Below are 20,666 nucleotides of genomic sequence, written 5' to 3'. Positions count from 1 at the left end.
TCACAGCTGTGTCTTTTGATGATACAGTAGATGCGACAGTAGAACAAGTGATAAAATTTTATTAAGTTGAATGTGCTAAATTTCTTTCTGCATTTTTGCAACAGTGACATACTCGATTATTATTTTTGAGAAGGATTAAAATGGCACACTCGATTACGGTTATCCTTTTTCAATGCATGCGATCTTTATTCTTGTGTTATGACAGGTGAGACAGGCGGTAGTTGGCAGCCATGGTCTTGATGTGCAGTTCATTGGATTGAACTTTCTGGAATCCTTGGTACATCACACACAATATCTTGTAACTTTAACATGAAAGCCATTACCAACTGTTTTACATTTCCCGTCTTTCATGTGGGTAAAATCGAATCAGTATTTAGTCATAATATTTTCAGTTGAAATTTGTTCTGCGTCTTTTTCAGGTATCTGAATTCTCACCTTCTACTTCAACTGCTATGGCCCTTCCCAGTGAGTTTCATGAGCAGTGCCGAGTCTCTTTTGAGTTAGAATATCTAAAGGTTAGTCAGTTGCCATTGGCGCTGATATTTTTTCCTGACTTGGATACAGCTTCCATCAGGCCCCTCAGTTCAGTTTGCAGTTTCTTATTTTTCACTAAATTAATATGGTTCACTTGGGTTCTTTTTTCCCCTTTTTGGTGTATTTCCAATGTGCAGATGTTTTACTGCTGGGCACAAGATGCTGCTGTTAGTGTTTCCAATAAAATAATTGAATCTGATTCTGCAATTCCCGAAGTTAAAGTTTGTACAGCAGCATTGCGTCTGATGCTTCAGATCCTCAACTGGGACTTCAAATATGATGCAAACATGCCAGACAATGCAAAACGAGCCATTGATGTTTTCTCTGGTGGAGTAAGGGATGATGTAAGCTCTTCTAAGAGGACCGAATGTAACCTAGTGCAGGTAATAAACTAGTGATGCACCCGTGATCTCTTTTTTTAATCGGAAAAGGGTCAAAATTACCCTTATCTTTTGGTAAATAGTTTAAAATTACCCTCCGTCCACCTATAGGTCCAAAAATACCCCCACCGTGTTATTTCTATGGCAACTTGTTTCCCTTTAGCTTGTCTAGATGATCCTTCCCCTTGCTTATGCTTTTTGGGAGCGAGAGTAGTGGTGGAGGACTTCCCTACTCCCTTGCCCTTGTTTGCATTATCACGAGCCATAACAACCTACAACACAAATAAGCATGAATGTGAGAAAAAATCAAGAAATCCGCCTAAGGTTATCGTGAGAGTTATAGATGACCTCACACTTAAAACCGAATGTTCAATGTACTAGACTCACAATTGTGATTTAAAAATACTAGACTCACAATTTTGATTTAAAACGCACAAGTGTTGCACCACAAGTCAATGGGTACTCAAGACTTCCCCATGCTGCACAATTATAACTCACGAACTATGCCACACAAAACAAATGGTTGATAATGGAGAAGTGATTTAGCCTTAATGCAAGTAAGTGGCACATGATCTGTAACCTCTACAACCAGTACACACATTAGCTAATTATACAAAGTGCTACAACATAATATAAGATACATGGTGTGGGCGACATGTGCACATTAAAACCAAGCTTCTAATTATGTAAAATCACCTCTACACACCCCACACTTAGCCCGATATCACATACAACTACACTCGGTTACTCAGACTTCACCAGTGCACAAAGTACTCATTCAAACATTTTATTAAACACATTGTGGGCATGAAGTGTGTGCAACTTAGTTTAGCAATGGTGGAACATGGTGGCCCTCCCAAATTTCAATGAAGTAGAGGGAATTCTAGTTTACTACTCCGTATACAATACAAAAATCAAGTGTTGTCAACCAATTTCATTCTCATTAGGCCCACCCACCATAGAAAAGAGTTTAAAAGAAGCACTAATGGAAACTTGGGAGGCGGAATGGGTTACTTACTTACTAAATAAGAAAAATAGTGGAGAAAAGGGAACATACCTGCTAAAAATACCCCTCGATTTAACGGCATGCAGGCCATAATTTTAATGTGTTGGCAGCGTTTTATTGGGCCATGTTACTCCTGGTTTTAGTCCATACGTATGGGTATCATAAACCTGGCGCTTTTTCTAACCCGCCCCATTTATTTTATAACCCGGTTGAAAAAAAAGGATGCCACCTTCTTCTTCCACCGCAACAATCGACAATCGACACCGACGACATTGGTAAAATAGGTAAATCAAAACAAGTATTTTCCCGCTTCTTTGCACTAAAATGAAATGATGAAGACCCTTTAACTTCAGCTTCGACTCCCCCTTGTACCTTACCTCCCAAAATTGCTGCTACCGTCACCTTTTCACCTGCAAAATGCCTTAGAACTTGCCAACTCACTTATCCTCAGAACAAACTTTCTTCTTCGTATGATGACTATCCCCAAAATCCAAACCTGCTTCTCTCTCGCTCTATCTTTCTCTCTCCCTCCCTCCTTTCTCTTTCTCATCTCTCGCCCTCCTTACACATTGTTTTGCCTTTTCTGCAATTTCTACTCTATCATCGGCGGTGACCATTGCCTCGTCTAGCCACCTTTCTTTTTGTCCACCAGAAAATGGCAAATGCTAAGAGTCTACTTTGGTTAACTGCAGATTTACGGGATCTCTTCGATTAAATTCTCTCTTATGAATGGGAAAGATATATAAGATGGTGAATGGAGTTTTAACCTAAGTTACTCGGACTCGGCAATTTGGGCACAGTACCCGTGTCGACACGACACTGACATGGGTAAGGGTGTGGGATCTGTGTCGGATCCGGTCAGACGAGATCGGGTGTGTTGACCAAACTTTTAAGGAAAATTTTGAGAATTGATTTCCCTAAATAAAGGCAAGTGGTACAAATCTCTTTATATTTGTTATTGTACTATCCCATGAAAAGTGGCGTACTGAACTTTCTTGTCAGAAAGGTGGGGTAGTGAGCTTTCTTGTCAAAAAGGTGGGGTAGTGAACTTTCTTGTCAAAAAAGTGGGGTAGTGAACTTTCTTGTCTAAAAAGTGAGGTTGTGAACTTTCTTGTCAAAAAAGTGGGGTACAAAGTGAACTTTCTTAACAACAAAATACATCCTTCCTATCTTTTCTCTACCTACTTTCCCTCCAAAAGGCCAAGAAAATGGACAAAGAAGCCATTCTCTGTCTCTCTTGCTTCATCTCGACTTTCTGTGATCAAAGCCAAAAAAAATTCAATTTTTTTTCTTCATCCAATTTATAGCTATATTTTTAGATTTTAATTTATTTTTTGCCGAATTCCCGTACCCGTACGATCCGTATCCTCGAATCCTAAAATTTAGATCATGAAGGATCCGACCTTTGATCCGTACCCTTGTCGGATACCCGTACCCGAGTCTGAGTAACTTAGGTTTTAACAAAGGAGCGAGTAAATGGACTGTGCAAGGGGGCGACAAAAATGGAGGAGTGATGGAGGAGATGGTAAAAAAAGGTGTGATCGATGGGGTAAAGGTTATTTTTAACCCGGATAATAAAAGAATTGGGGTGCGTTCGGATAATGAGGCGGGTATTATACCCATATATATTGTCTGACCCAAAGAGCCACATGGCACAATAAAACACTGCCAACATATTAAAATTGTGGCCCACATCTGCTGCCATTAAATCGAGGGGTATTTTTAGCAATAGAAATAACGGTGTGTGTGTGTGGGTGTGGGGGTGTGGGGGTGGGGGGTGTTTTTGGACCAATAGGTGAACAGAGGGTAATCTTAGGCCATTTACCAAGCGATAGGGGTAATTTTGACCCTTTTTGTTTTTTATTTAACGAAATAGAAAGTAACAAATAATAATTTATTTTATTTTTTGTTTCCGATAGCCGAGGGTCTATTGAAAATAACCTTTCTACCTTAACAAGGTAGGGGTAAGGTGTGCGTAAACACAACCCTCCCCAGACCCACTTGTGGGATTACGCTGGGTTTGTTGTTGTTTCCACAAGCTACAAGTTTGTTGATGTTGTATTTGAGAGTGACCAAACTCTTTCAGTAGCGTAAAAACAAAAGGACAATAGGCAAAGGAAAAAAAACGTGTACTGTGATGTAGGTAGTCAAGGGGTAGCCTGGTTAACTTGGATCCCTCCAAACCTTCACTTGTAAACCTTTGATCTTATACCTTGTTTGATTCTCAGCCTGCAAGAAGCTTCTATCCAGCACCTTCTATCTGCCAAGCAAAAGTTCCATTGAAATTAGTGTCTTTACTCTGTCCTTGTTACATGAGAGGCTTCCATTGAAAATAACAGATGTACTTGGTCCTAGTTACATGGGAGGCTTAGTACGACTACATGCCACAATTGAGAAGATGTTATAAATCTATGAATTTTGTATAGGAAGAAGTTAGAACGATGGAACTCACTTATTTGTTTCCTTGTTATCTTTTGTAAGAGTCTTGTGGCAGAGATGTTCAAAACTTTGAATTTTTGTGGAAACATTTTTAGCTCCCTCTTTGTTTGGTTAGTCTAGCCATAAATGATGCGGAAACCCAAGATCAAGTCTTGAAACCCCCAAAAGGAGTATAATGAGTTCAAGAACACAAGAACAAGAATAAGAATCAAGAACTAGACCAATGAGGCAATAAAGGGTAGGAATTGTACACAAATCGAAGTACATGAAACTTGGACCCTTCCCTAAACAAGAAAACATTGATTAGATCATGGGTTTGGAAAGAAACGAATAACTGGTTAGTCACAAAGAATGGAGATTAAACCCTAAGTTTAGAATTAAGGATTCAAAACAATTAACTTTATCTAACTGTTAACAAATACAACAAGGAAAAAATGAATTTGGTTGGAACTTTGCAAGTTCCAAGAACTCGAGAAAATAGTCCTCTTAAAGAGAATAGCAATTTGAACGCTATTTACACCTAAGTAAGTGTATTTATACTAGAAAATGAACTCCAAGGTCTTTCCGAATCAGCCTTTGGTAACTGAGAAATCCGCGAGGGCCTATGATACACGGTCCGAAATTCAGTGGATAAATACGTAAAACTAGCATGGGCTGGCCAGTGTTCGGACTGGCACCTAGTCTCTAAGACTAGGTAAGCCTAACAAATTTGCAGAATAACATAATAATAAATTGAACTCCAATCTAAACACATGAAATAAATATAAAACTGCAAATCAATAATTACAACTCCCAAAACCCGGTGGAAATAAGTCACAAGCTTCTAAGAGCAAATACTAAGTGTCTCTATACATCAGAGTCTAAAGAGAATAAGGAAAACAACATAGTAAGGATTGAAGGGGACTTCGAGGTCTGCAGACGCTGGCAGATCTACCTTGAAGTCTCCACGTGCGGTCCAACTCACTGGTATCTGGTCTGGTGGGAAGAGCCTGGATCTGCACAAAAAGATGTGCAGAGTGTAGTATGAGTACGCCACAACGGTACCCAGTAAGTGCCAAGCCTAACCTCGGTAGAGTAGTGACGAGGTCAGTTCAGGGCCCTACTGGTTTAAAAGAAAAGTAAGGCAAAAGATATAATAATATTTTGAAATGACTGCGAATTTAAAACGAGAAGTTTCAGAAATTAGCAGCTCAACAATTAGAGGTAACAACAGGGGCACTCCCGAGATATCGCCTCGTAGTCCCAAATGTAAATATACACGGCAGGGGGATCTCCCAAGGTACCGCCTCGTAGTCCCAAAGTAAATATGCAGTACAGGGGGATCTCCCGAGTAAATGCCTCGTAGTCCCAAAGTAAATATGCTGTATAGGGGAATCTCCCGAGTGAACGCCTCGTAGTCCCAAAGTAAATATGCAGTACAAGGGAATCTCCCGAGTAAACGCCTCGTGGTCCCAAAGTAAATATGCAGCAGATAACCGAAGGAACAACGAATTTACAGCAAGAGATCTTACAGTTAAAGATTTAATTCAAATCAAGGGAAGCAGGTAATTCAACTAAGCATGTTGTACAAATTGCAAGTAAGAGTTAAGACACGTAGACATGCGATACTAGGCTAAACTTGATCACTACATATGCTAAGGAGACTCAATTAAGGAATTTAAAAGAAAACAACTCAGCAAGAACCGAAATTTCCACAATTAGCCCGTGTACGCACTCGTCACTTCGCGTACACGGCGCTCATATATCACAAAGTGTTACCACAATACCAAATCCTAAGGGGATTTCCCTCACATAAAGTTGTCACTTACCTCAAACTCACTCAATCAGTCGATAAGGATGTCTTTCCCTCGATTTTTCGACTCTGAATGACCCAAATCTAGCCAAAAGCAATTACATATCATGAATACAACTACAAGAAACTAATTTAAATACTGAAATTACGACTTAAGCAAAGAATCGAAAAATCGCCCCAAAAAGTCGACTCGAGCCCATGTTTCGGAATCGGGTAAAAATCGCAAAACCCATTCAATATCGAGTTCACCCATACCAAGATTACCAAAATCCGACACCAAGTCGCCACTTAAATCCTCAAATTAAACTCTCCAAATCCCTAGCCTCAACCTCCCACATTCCACCTTAAACACACACAATCTAGGTGCGAAAATCAATGGGGAAACAAGGTTATTGATAAAAAATAAGCACAAGAGACTTACCTCAAGAAATCACTCGAAAATGCTCTCAAAAATCGCTCTAGACCGAGGTTGCAAAGTTCAAAATGAGAGAAATCACGAAACCCTTCGGTTTTAAGCATTGTCGGCCAATTCCACCGCACCTGCGGAATCGCTTTTGCGCTAAATTCCTCCGCTTCTGCGGAAATCACTTAAGACCCTCAAGGCCCGCACCTACGCTCCAGGTTCCGCACCTGCGGATGCGTTTCTGCAGCCCGAGATACGCTTATGCGGAAACGGCTCCTGGCACAGATTCCGCTTATGCGGTCCAAATCCCGCTTCTGCAGGTGCGCATCTGCGCAACCATGTCCGTTTTTGCGGACATGCCTTCCCACACTTGGTCCGCTTCCGCAGAAGCGACTCCGCTTCTGCGGCCTTCACACCGCACCTGCGACCACTGGCCATCCTCCTCGCCTCCGCATCTGCGACTCCCAACTCGCATATGCGAGACCGCACCTGCGGCCAACCCACTGCAGGTGTGATGACACCAGAACCAACCCAACACCAGAAATCTTGTAAGTCCAAAAATGATCAGTTAACCTTCCGAAACTCACCCGACGCCCCGAGATCTCAACCAAACATACCAACAAGTCCTCAAATATCATACGGACTTAGTTGAGCCTTTAAATCACATCTAACAACGCTAAAAACACGAATTGCACATCGATTCAAGCCTAATGAACTTTAAGACTTCAAACTTCTACATCCGACGCCGAAACCTATCAAATCAAGTCCGATTGACCTCAAATTTTGCACACAAGTCATAATTGACATTACAGACCTATTCCAACTTCCGGAATCGGAATCCGACCCCGATATAAAAAATTCCACTCTCGATCAAACTTCCCAAAAATCATCTCATTTCCAACTTTCGCCAATTGACGCTAAAATGACCTACAGACCTTCGATTCAACATCCGAACACGCTCCTAAGACCAAAATCACTCTACGGAGTTATAGGAACCGTCAAAACTCCATTTCGGAGTCGTCTTCACACAATTCAACCTACGATCAATTCGTACGACTTAAACTTCCAATTTTGGGACTGTGTCCCATTTCACTACGAAACCAAAAACAAATCCTCCCGGCAAGTCACGTAACCACAAAAATGAAATAGAGGGAGCAATAAATAGGGGTTCGGGGCTAATTCTCTCAAAACGACCGGCTGGCTCGTTACACATAAACAATCAGGCATAATATGTGTTTGAAACTTTTACAAGTGAATCTCCAGCATATCATGCTGGTGTAGAAAACTCTGCAATTGTGAAATTCCAGCACAATATGTTGGAGTTTAGAACTTTATAAGTGAAAATTTCACTATATTATACTGGATCCGAGTTTAAGAGAATTTTAAAAGAAATGCCAAAAATATTCCATTAAAAGCCCCCATCTGGTGTTAGTTAAAATAGGTCTTTGAAAGGCCAAGGTATCATTTGCAAGACTATAAGTTTATTACTGGAAATAATTTTGGTGCAACACTCGATGTCGAAGGTGTTAAAAGTTGCGTCTGACTTCGCCGGTGATGGTAGTGGCGATGATTGCTGATGAAGTTATCAAATTCATTATATGAAAAAGTTTATCTTTTAGTGGAGCAGCCTGACGAAATTATAATCGAAACATCGGGTAATGATTAAATTCTTTGTAAATGGATAGAATAAGATCTTAACCCAGAAGTGTAAGATATTGCATCTTCACTAAATATTCATGCTGGACTCAAAAATAACATTAAATGGAGTGAAGTTAAGTTGTGTTGCTGGAGATATTTTCTCTCAGATCTGTGTGTAATCGGAGTCCAGTACAAGTACTCCTCTCATCTTCACCATTTTCTCTTCATTCTTTGTTCAACTCCAGGATATTGTTCCGGAGTTTTAAGTAGTATCAGTTGAACTCCAGGACAATATCACAGAGTTTTACTTGTAGAAATTATTAATTTCTAGTATGATATCTTGGAGTTTCAGACTTCTATAAGTGAAACTCCAGGATAATATCATGGAGTTTGAAAAAATGAAAAAGATGAGTCCACATCTCTGGGCTATTTTTGTTCAGATTTTATTTTTGTATTAAAAACGGCTATTTTTCAATACATTTGGATCAATGACTATTTATCAAATACAGGTAAAAAAAATAGTTATTTGTGAATTTCCCACCTTAAATACCATGTCTAACCCATAATTAAGCTAATAAAGACCTCAAAAATATTTAATAAAGACTATATAACATGTGACAAGCATGTGCATGTATCACTTATTATGATAAGTTCATAGGGTTTAACTAATATAACTTGACTCAATTTAACTCAAGTCAGCAAGTGTTGGACATTTCTTGTGCACAAGCCTAAAGCAAATTGACCAATCGTAAGTCGTCTTCCAAAAGGAACTTTTTGACCTCTCCATTCATGGATTCTTATATAATTATAACAAAGAAATTTTTGGCTTCTTGATCTTCTTGGCTCTAGCTTCTAACTTTTGCCATAGAAGCAGAGCCACTCACGAATAGCCACACCCTTGTCATCATCGACTTCTACTGTTCTACACACCTAGAACGCACTTTAAAACCTAGAAAAACAATTCAATCCAAAGAAAATGAGCACTTTTTAAGATTCACATACAACTTTTCTACTTTGAGTGATTCCAAAAACATTTCTCAAATGTATCAAGTGCTGATCTTATGATTGGCTATACACAATTATATCATTGAACTAAACTAACACAAACTTGCTAATGAAAGCACGTAAAACATGGTTCATGAGCCACACCAAGGGTGTGACCTAGTGGTGAATGAAGTGAGTACAAACATTGAAGACTTGAGTTCACATTCCGATAGAGACAAAAAATAATAGGTTATTTCTTCCCATTTGCTAAATCCTTGATAGGGTGAGGTTGAGTTATCCTATACCTGTGCTATTGGGAGATGGTGAGTATTTGGTGGAATAGTCGAAGTGTGCAACAAGTTTGCTTGGATACTACCGTTATTAAAAAAAATGGTACATAAGCTTCAGAGAGTTGCTTGTGGCGTTGGTATACTCGAAGAGCATGTCCATCTTCACATAAAAGACCAACTTTAATCCTAAAGGCGGTCTTCCATTCATCTCTATTTCTCATCAGGATTTTTCGGTATCCACTTTCCAAGACAATTTTGATAAAGAATTTTGACCTACTTAACTCATCTAACAAATCATCGAGTGGGGGATAAGTCGTCGATATTTTACCGCTATCTTGTTGACCGCATGACAATCAACACACATCCGTCATGATCCATTCCTTCTTGGGGCTAGTCTCATTGAATCAACAGATTTTCTCATACTTTCACGAACATGGCCATTCTTCCTTCCTAACATGAATCACACTAGATATTAAGTTTCCTTATAAAGATCAAAGAATCAGTTAGCAATATGAAGCTAATTAATTTGAATCTCAAGGGATATTTAGTATTTTTGATAGAGATCAAGGAAAAAAAAACAATAATATAAAATCGCAACGACAAGAGCAATTCAAGATTAAACCAAACTTTTTTTTCTTCTTTCTCGATGCTTCCTAGATTTCCCCCCCACGTTTTTGGCCTTTTCTTTAATCAAAAGGTGATACGGGAAGAACACACCAACCTTGCTCTGATACCAATAATGCTGAAACCTAAGGTCAAGTCTTGAAACCCCAAAATCAAGTAGAGTCGGTTCAAGAACACACGAATAAGGAAACAATTAAGGGTAGGAGTTGAACACACATCCAAGTATTTGAAACTTATTTGACCCTTTCCCAAATAAATAAAACACATTAAATCTAATGTTTGGAAAGAACGAAACAAGATGATAGCATTTTAGACCTCCAAGATGTTTGATAGAAACTTTAGTTTTACTCGTAGAATTAGGCCGACAAAGGTAAAGGATGCCATGAAAAATATGAAGATTCGAAAAGCTTGTGGCCCAGATAGTATCCTTATAGAGGTTTGGAAGTGTCTTGGAGAGGTTGGAGTAGTATAGCTCACCGAGTTATTTAATGCTATACTAGGAAGTGGTAGGATGCTTGAAGAGTGGAGGAAGAGCATCCTGATTCCAATCTATAAGAACATAGGATATATTCAAAGTTGTGCGAACTATCGTGGCATTAAACTCACGAATCATAGATCTACAGTTGAGGCTATATTCTTGCTAAGAAGTTTGGTCGAAATTTATCGCGAAAGGACGAAAGATCTACATATGATGTTCATTGACCTAGAGAAAGCATATGATAGAGTAACACAGAAGGTGGGTGATGGAGAAGAAAGGAATTCATATCAAATATATAAATGTCTATAAAAGTCCTATGTGATAAAAATGTGTCACAGAGACTTGTAAGTTCTATAGATCGGTTGTTAGACCAGCTATGCTGTACGGAGCAGAGTGTTGGCCAATTAAGAATTCACATGCTCAGAACATTAATGTAGCGAAAATGAGGATGCGTAGATGGATGTGTGGGCATATTAGGAGAGATAAGATCAGGAACGAAGATATACGGGGCAAGGTGGAAGTTGCCTCAGTGGTGGACAAAATGTGGGAAGCAAGGCTGCGATGGTTCGGGCTTGTGAAAAGAGGAGCACAAATGCTCCAGTGAGGAGGTGGGAGAGGTTGACAGTGATAGACCGAAGGAGTGGTAAAGGTAGACCGAGGAAGAATTGGAGAGGTGATTAGGCATGACATAACCCATCTTCAGCTCACCAAGGACATGACTCTATATAGGAAAGCATGGAGACTGGGGATTAGGGTAGAGGCTTAGTAGGTAGTCGAGCGTTTATTAGCAGTATCATTATTTGCTCCATCTTGTGCAGGAGAACTTGGTTATAGTTTAGAGCACCTTATTTGCCCCATCTTTTGCTTTTCAGTATCATTCTTATTATCCTATTATTGTTTTATTCTTTAAATTTGTTACTGTTGTTTTTTTTATTTGTGTATCTTTACTACTTTTGCTGGCAATACTTTTCCTTTTCTTTTTCTCCATTACTCTTTACTCGTATTTTTTTTTATAACCAGTTTTGGAAACGCTTTTCTTGAGCAGAGGGTCTATCGAAAGTTGCCTTTCTACCTCTCACAAGGTAGGGGTAAGGTCTGCGTACACCCCATCCTCCCTAGACCATACTCGTGGGATTTCACTGGGTTTATTGTTGTTGTATATAATTGTCATAAAAGACATGTATGAAGGAGTTGACACTAGCGTGATAACTCCTTCCTCCCAAGACCATGCTTGTGAGATTTCATTGGGTTTATTGTTGTATATATTTGTCATAAAAGACATGTATGAAGGAGTTGTCACTAGCGTGATAATAGTAGTAGGAGATGCAGAGGAATTTCTCGTAATCGTGGGTTTACACCTCGATTCTGCATTCAACCCCTACTTATTTACCCTAGTTATAAATGAGCTAACTAACGCACTACAAATAAGGTCCACTGGGGTATGCTATTTGCTAATGATATTGTGCTAATTAACGAAACTAGTGAGGGTGTCAACCAAAAGCTTGAGAGTTAGGGTTTTAGGATAAGCACTGCAAGTTTAGTTAGCATGAGAAGAGCATGGTTGAAATATCAAAGCTTAGTTATGTTTATATAGTAGTGTTGCAGAAATGCAGATGCTTGGATGGATGTACGGTGACCCGAGATTAGATAAGATTAATATGAGAATGCACTGGAGAAAAATCTATTTTATAACAATGATACAATGAGCCCAATATATAATATATATTATATTCCTATAACATATGAGACTAGGCCTGGCAAGTGGGCCGGTCCAGGCCCGGGACCGGCCCAGGACCGCGGGCCAAACGGGCCAAACGGTTAAACGGGCCAGGACCGTTTGGTCCGGTTTTAGTGGGCCTGGTCCGGTCTCGTGGGCCGGTCCTCTGATTTGGCCCGCTAGGCCCGGGACCGCTTGGCCCGCCAGGGCCCGGGACCGGACCGGGACCGGCCCGGTGCCCTTAGCGGGCCTAGCGGGCCCAACGGCTATTTTTTTTTTAAATTTTTTTTTTTTTTTTTTAAAACGTTTGACTGTAAAAAAATAGCCGTTGGGCTGTAAAAAATAGCCGTTGGCTATTTATGAAATAGCCATTTAACCCCTCAACTTTGTTTTAATCCCAAACTTTTTATAATTACACTTTTTCCATGTAAATTAATATGTAACTTGTATTTTGGCACATCTTGATTAGTTTCTTTTTGTTCTCAATGGTGGTATTAGCACCTTGTTGTGCTCATTCCATAGGGGGGAGGAAGACTAAGAAAGATATTGCCATGATTTTTAATGCTATAATAAAAATATAATGCATTGATTTGAATATCTCTATACTACATATACATCTTAAAATATACTATATATACATAGTATACTAGATATAATATACATATAGTATAGTATACATATAGTATACATAGTATACTAGATATATATAGTAGATATACATGTATATATAGTATATCTTAAGATGTATATATAGTATATCTTAGTATATATATGTATACTATATATAAGCTATATTCGATTTATATACTATATATACATCTTAAGATATACTATATATACTATACTATATATATATCTTAAGATATACTATATATACATCTTAAGATATACTATATATACATAGTATACTAGATATATATAGTAGATATACTATACTATATATACATATTAAGATATACTATATATACTATACTATATATACATATTAAGATATACTATATATACTATACTATATATACATCTTAAGATATACTATATATACATCTTAAGATATACTATATATACATCTTAAGATATACTATATATATATATATATAGTATACTAGACATATATAGTAGATATACTATACTATATATACATCTTAAGATATACTATATATACTATACTACATATACATCTTAAGATATACTAAGTATACTAGATATACTAGATATATATAGTAGATATACATGTATATATAGTATATTTTAAGATGTATATATAGTATATAAATCGAATGTAGCTTATATACTAAGTATACTAAGATATACTATATATATATCTTAAGATATACTAAGTATACTAGATATATACAGTAGATATATACATCTTAAGATATACTATATATACTATACTATATATACATCTTAAGATATACTATATATACATAGTATACTAGATATACTAGATATATATAATAGATATACATGTATATATAGTATATCTTAAGCTATACATATAGTGTAATATAGTATAGTATATATATATATATATATATAAGCTTATATTTATACTATACTATAGTCTATACTATAGTCTATACTATATATACATCTCATAAGATATATAAACTATATTCGATATACTATATATACATCTTAAGATATACTATATATACTATACTATATATACATATTAAGATATACTATATATACTATACTACATATACATCTTAAGATATACTATATATACATAGTATACTAGATATATATAGTAGATATACATGTATATAAAGTATATCTTAAACTATACATATAGTATAGTATACATATATATATATATATATATATATATATATATATATATATATAAGCTTATATTTATACTATACTATAGTCTATACTATATATACATCTCATAAGATATATAAACTATATTCGATATACTATATATACATCTTAAGATATACTATATATACTATACTATATATATACATATTAAGATCTACTATACTATATATACATATTAAGATATACTATATATACATCTTAAAATATACTATATATACATAGTATACTAGATATACTAGATATACTAGATATATATATAATAGATATACATGTATATATAGTATAATATAGTATAGTATACACACATATATATATAAGCTTATATTTATACTATACTATATATACATCTCATAAGATATATAAACTATATTCGATATAATATATATACATATTAAGATATATATATATATATACTATACTATATATACATCTTAAGATATACTATATATACTATACTACATATACATCTTAAGATATACTATATATACATAGTCTACTAGATATATATAGTAGATATATATTAAGATATACTATATATACATCTTACTATATATATATATATATATATATATATATCTTAAGATGTATATATATATATATTAAGATCTACTATACTATACTATATATATATAGTATATCTTAAGATGTATACTATGTGTATATATATATATTAAGATGTATATATAGTATATAAATCGAATATAGCTTATATATCTTTATTACTATTTTTTTCTCTAACTTCTATAAAAAAAAAATTAAAAATAAAAAGTTTCTGTTGGGCCCGTTTAGGCCCGGAACCGGACCGGGACCGGCCCACTAAACCCAGGCCCGTTAGTTCATGGTCCCGGTCCCGGGCCGGTTACAGCAATAAACCCGCGAGGCCCAGGACCGTTTAGGACCGGACCGTATAGGACCGGCCCACTTAGAACCGGCCCACGTAGGACCGGGCCCGCGAAGCCCACTTAGGACCGGGCCCGGCCCAGTTGCCACCCCTATATGAGACTAGGACATATTCTACTCCTACTACATATGGGACTAGGATTATTTACATATAACTATCTAACACTCCCCCTCAAGCCGGTGCATTTAAATCATATGTACCGAGCTTGTTACATATGTAACGAATACGAGGACCAGTGAGGGACTTGGTGAAAATATCTGCAAGCTGATCATTCGACTTCACCATGAGTCATGCCAAACTCTTGGATAACTTTGTTGAACTTACCATACCAGACTCAAGGAGACTGCTCTACACCATAAAGTGACCGGCGTAAGCAACATACAAGGCCCCTGAGCAACAAAACCAGGTGGTTGATGATAAACAGAGGTCGACGGAAAAGTCACCGGAGAAATTTGAAAATAGTGAGACTAAGTCGAATTTCACACTACAAAATATGTTCTAAAACACCACCAGAAAACATTAACTTTTTCGGAAATTACTGTTCACGCCGGAAAAAATAAAACTTGTCAGAATTTGATGTAACTTATATGGGTAGGCTCGGAATCACTGGACAAGTAATTATCCTAAAGAAGTTTTGTCATAAAGTGCTTGGAATGGCTCACACGCGCCGGAAAAGTTACTATACGCCGGAAAATTCCAAAATTCCCGGAATCTGTAGGAAATTATATTGGTGTACTCGGAATCACCGGACGAAACAACTGTCCTAAACAATTTTTTGAAAATTTTGGTTGGAAAGTGCTCTACGCCAGTGTTGTCAAAGGCGCGCTTAAGCGCACAAGTGAGGCTCCAAATCAGTTCGCCGCTTAGCCACACCTCAAGCGAAGCCCAAATAGTGAAGCGCTTAAGCGCAGTTTCGGCAAAAGCGCAAGGCTCTTGAAGTGTGGGCTTTTTCCAAGATTTTATAAACATTTGAAAATTGGTAACTTTTTAAGAATAGAGAATCAGAATTCTAATTTAAAATGGAAACGAAATCAAAACCCAACCTAAAAAGATTAGAAATAGGAAGAGGAAACTCAGAATCTTAAAGAAAAAGGAAGAGAAATCAGAAATCAAAACCCAATCCCCGAATAAAAGGAAACACCAATGTCTTATAAATAGAAATGGAATCCACTAGAAAAAGACGCAAGAACTGAGAAGAATCTATATTCAAGTTTTACTGGTACGTTGCTTCTTCTCTTCTTCTTTCTGCTTCTTTCTTCTTCTTCCTCCTACTCTGTTTTTTCCTTTTCTTTTGGCAAATCAGAAAATCTTAGCTAAATTCAAAAACTTTGCTTGAAATATTTGTGCTCTATGTTTTTGTCTCTGTTTAAGAGATGAAGTACTCTTTATCTGAAGCATGTAATATTTTATTATTCTTTAAAGGGAAAAGGGCCAAATGTACCCCCTCTACTTTGGTATATTGTTCATATCTACCCTCCGTTATACTATGGGGCCATATTTACTCTTACCGTTAGTCAAACTAATTAAAAATATCCCCCACCTAACGGAAAGCCACCAGATTAATAAAATAATCATTTTTAAAAAAAAATTCATTAACCCAAACCCGTTAAACCCATTATTTAAAAATACGAAACCTAGATTTCTGAGACGTCTGGTGGAAGTAGGATTAGTAAGAACTTATGTTTTTGGTTATTAGTTGTTCATGGTGGCATTAGGATGTCATGTTATCACATTCGGTTATTTTTTGTGTGGTTATAATATGGCATCCCTTTGTCTAATGTAATACACACTTGACAGTTAGTTTGTATGTTGGTAACAACTGATATATACTTTAATAATACTTGTGTTTGGTTAATACATTAAGTTAGTGTACTTAGGTTGTTAAGTTGCTTTCCAACTTGTTGGTATACTTTCTTTTATTCTTGATGAATTCCTCGGACTGTAGCTTGATATTAAATTGAATCTCCTCTAATTATTTTCTAATTTTTGTTCATTATAAGTTAAGTTGTTACTAAGAATTATGAGTATCCCATCCCATATCTTGGAATCTAACTTTGGTTCTTAAGGGGTGATTTGGCGATAACTACTTGTTGCCCAAATGCTTAAAGTAGAATAAGAAAATTATGGCGCGTGAATACTCATCAATAAAGGCTCACTGTTGGAGGAAGAAATACTTCGGTAGCTGCCTTGAGACTTCAGAACTGCCAACCTAATAAGATGCTATAAACATTCAAGTCATGGTGGAAAGAAAATCATGATGAATACTTGGTACAGTTCGACATGGTGGAAAAAAACAAAGAGAGAAGCTAGAAGAAAAAAAAGAAATTGGAAAAGGTAGAATATAATAAACATACAATAAGGATATTAAAAGAATTGGGACTCAATGTATAAATGAATATATGGTTGTCGGTATTTTTATGTCTTTCACTTCTTGAGTTCAACAAGTGACTACGAAGGAGATGACTAATATGTAAGGAAGAAGTGCAGTAAATAAAAGGGATTTAACGAGTTATTAATGGGTTTTTAAAAAAAAAGGTATTTTTTTAATTTGGTGGCTTTCCGTTAGGTGGAGAGCATTTTAAAAAAGTTTGGCTAACGGTAAGGGTAGATATGTCCCGATAGTATAACGGAGGGAAGATGTGAACAATATACCAAAGTAGAGGAGTATATTTGACCCTTTCCCTTCTTTAAATAGATCAGTTTTGTTTTAATAATATTGGCAAAGGTTTTGTAATGATCACATGGCCCACTTGTGCTTTTGTCATAATTGAATAATGTAGTGTATATGTCATCTTCTCTTTAAAATATTCAACTTAATGACTTAGTACGAGGCAACATTGGAAAAATAAAAAGTTGTCAGGGAGTAATAAGTATACTTGACTACTTGCATGACTATCTACTTTACTGCTTATTATCTTGAGTTACATTAAAGTTTCTTTTCCTTTTGCTTTAGGGATATACGAATAGTACATTAAAGAAAATTTTAAGGCAACATACATATTTAAAACAAAAATACAAAGTATAAATTATAGATTACAATTTACAGAATTATAGATTGAAACAACTGTTTACTATTTACATAGAAAATATAATTAGCATATTTCCAAAGCTGATTATGCTATAACAATTAACTTAACTTTATATCTTTGATTTATATTAGAAACAAAATGGCAGAGGATTTATCCCGTGGTAATCGAAAGGATCTCGGTTGGAAATATAATCACTTGATTGATCCCAATGATACCACGAGAATTACTTGTAATTTTTGCGGGAAAACAACTACAGGTAGAATAAATCGGGCAAAACAACATCTAGTTGGGAATTTCAGAAATACAACAAAGTGTACCAAATGTCCTCATGAAGTTCGAGAAGAATTGAAAGCTTACATGGAGGAAAAGAAAGTAAGGAAAGATATTTATGCTAGAGAGTATCCTGAACATATGAGTTTGATTATCAGGATGTTGGTGAAGAGGATGAAATTCAGGAAATCATTCCTAAAAGAAAAGGTGGTGGGGGAAGCCTTCCTGGTGGCCTTAATAAGAAATTAGCTAAGGGTAAAGGAAAAGGCCCTATGGATGTATATTTGCAAAGTCAAGGGCAACTTAGGTACACTGGTATCAAAGATTCATATGACAAAGAAGCAAGAGCAATGGCTATTCAAAAAGTTGCTCGTTTCTTATACGATGCTGGCATACCATTCAATGTTGCTCGTTTGAAAAGCTTTAAGGAGGCAGTTGATGCTATTGAAAGGTATGGACTAAATTTGAAGCCTCCAAGTTATCATGAATTAAGGGTTCCATTACTAAATAAGGAGGTAGAGTTGACATAGAGAAGAATGGGTAAAGCATGGATGTTCCATTATGGCAGATGGATGGACAGATAGGAAGCAAAGAACATTAATAAACTTTTTGGTGAATTCTCCATGTGGTACAGTGTTTATGGAGTCCATTGATGCATCTTCATTTGTCAAAACTAGAGAGAAACTATGTGAGCTACTTGATAGATATGTGGAGCGTGTTGGAGAGCAAAACATAGTTCAAGTTGTAAGTGATAATGGCAATAACTTTATATTGGCGGGTAAAGTATTTACTTTAAGAATGCTCAAGTTTTGATCTCTCATAGATTATAGTATATAATACATTTAAGTATTTTCTTTTTATTTTAGACCAACTCCTACAAACAAAGAGAAAACACATATACTGGACGCCTTGTGCAGCTCATTGTATAGATCTTATTCTAGAAGACATAGGCAAGCTTCCAACTATTACGAGAACCCTCAAAAAAGCAATTGCAGTTGTTGGTTTCATCTATGGTCATACAAGAGTCATTAATATGATGAGAGACTTCACAAAAAAAAAGAAAATTGGTGAAATGTGGAATTACTCGATTTGCTATGAGTTTTCTAACTTTGCAGAGGTTGTATAATCAAAAGACTAACTTGCGAACCATGATTACATCTGAGCGTTGGTTGAATAGTAAATGGTCAAAAAAATCACAGGGAAAAGTTACAACTCATACTATATTGATGCCTGCATTTTGGAATCAAGTTGTTTATATACCGAAGATAATGGGACCTCTTTTTAAAGTCTTACAATTAGTCGACAATGAGAAATAGCCTGTTATGGGATATATTTATGAAGTTATGGATAGAGCTAAAGAAGCCATCGCAAAATCATTTGAGGGGAAGTCTACGAAGTACAAAGATGTTTTAGAGATCATTGATCAAAGATGGGAATGCCAATTGCATCAACCGTTACATGCCGCTGGACATTATTTGAATCTCGAGTATTTCTATCAAAATCCAGCTATTGAGAATTGTAGAGTAGTAACGAATGGACTATATTGGTTCCAAATATTGAAGTTCAAGATACAATCGAGTTACCATTAAATACAAGAGCTGAGGGACAATTTGGACTTCCCATGGCAAAAAGATCAAGAGCAACGAGATCTCCAGGTATATGAAAATTCAATGTTTACAATTAATACTTCAAGGCTTCACGCTCAATATTTACTTACCACTAAGTTATATCTTTTTCACCTGAATGGTGGAATCTATATGGAAATTCAGCCCCTCATCTCCAAAAATTAGCCATTAGAATCTTGAGCTTAGCCGCTAGTTCAGCTGGTTGCAAGCGTAATTGGAGTGTGTTTGAACATGTGAGTTCTTATTAGACATTAGTTACATATAACTATTTGTTATTTTATTTTATTTTATTTGGTTAATTAATACAAACTTACAATGTTACTAACAATGAGATAAATTAATTCATGTGCAGATCCATAGCAAGAAGAGGAATAGATTAGAGCATAAAAGATTAAATGATATAGTGTATGTCAAGTATAATCGTGCTCTAAGAACTCGCTTTGACTTGCGGAATATCATTGATCCAATCTCATTAGATCATATTGATTATTGTAATGAGTGGTTGGTTGGAAAAATGGGGGTAAATTTTGAAGCAGAAAATGAATTGATGTTTGGGGGAGATGTGGCTAGAGCATCAGGAAGTGAAGATGCACAAACATACTCATACTCATACTCAATGAGACAAAGGAGACCATCAAAAACTTTGGCAACCGGTGCTTCAAGCTCTCAAGTTCGGCGTATTAATATAGATATAGATGATGATGTTGATTATGAGGAATCAAAGGA

General features: G+C 36.3%; 1 protein-coding gene across 18 annotated transcripts in view; it reads left to right on the top strand.

Annotated features, from left to right (window-relative positions):
- LOC104121379 (uncharacterized) overlaps positions 1 to 20,666 on the top strand; it is a 70,507-nt gene that overhangs the window by 7,593 nt on the left and 42,248 nt on the right. For 17 of the 18 annotated variants that reach the window (XR_001966907.3, XR_011410879.1, XR_011410880.1 and 14 more), the window contains 3 exons: positions 206 to 277; positions 420 to 515; positions 672 to 917. Coding sequence is in view for 9 of the 18 variants with exons in the window: in XM_009633357.4 (XP_009631652.1) it covers positions 206 to 277; positions 420 to 515; positions 672 to 917 (414 nt within the window). In the remaining 9 variants the exon portion in view is untranslated. Of the gene's footprint in view, positions 1 to 205; positions 284 to 419; positions 516 to 671; positions 918 to 20,666 lie in introns of those variants that run through there. The other variant, XM_018766610.3, reaches the window with a different exon arrangement.

This window comes from Nicotiana tomentosiformis, chromosome 9, assembly GCF_000390325.3.
Source record: "Nicotiana tomentosiformis chromosome 9, ASM39032v3, whole genome shotgun sequence".
Lineage (NCBI taxonomy): Eukaryota > Viridiplantae > Streptophyta > Magnoliopsida > Solanales > Solanaceae > Nicotiana > Nicotiana tomentosiformis.
This window is presented reverse-complemented; position numbering and strand designations above follow the sequence as displayed.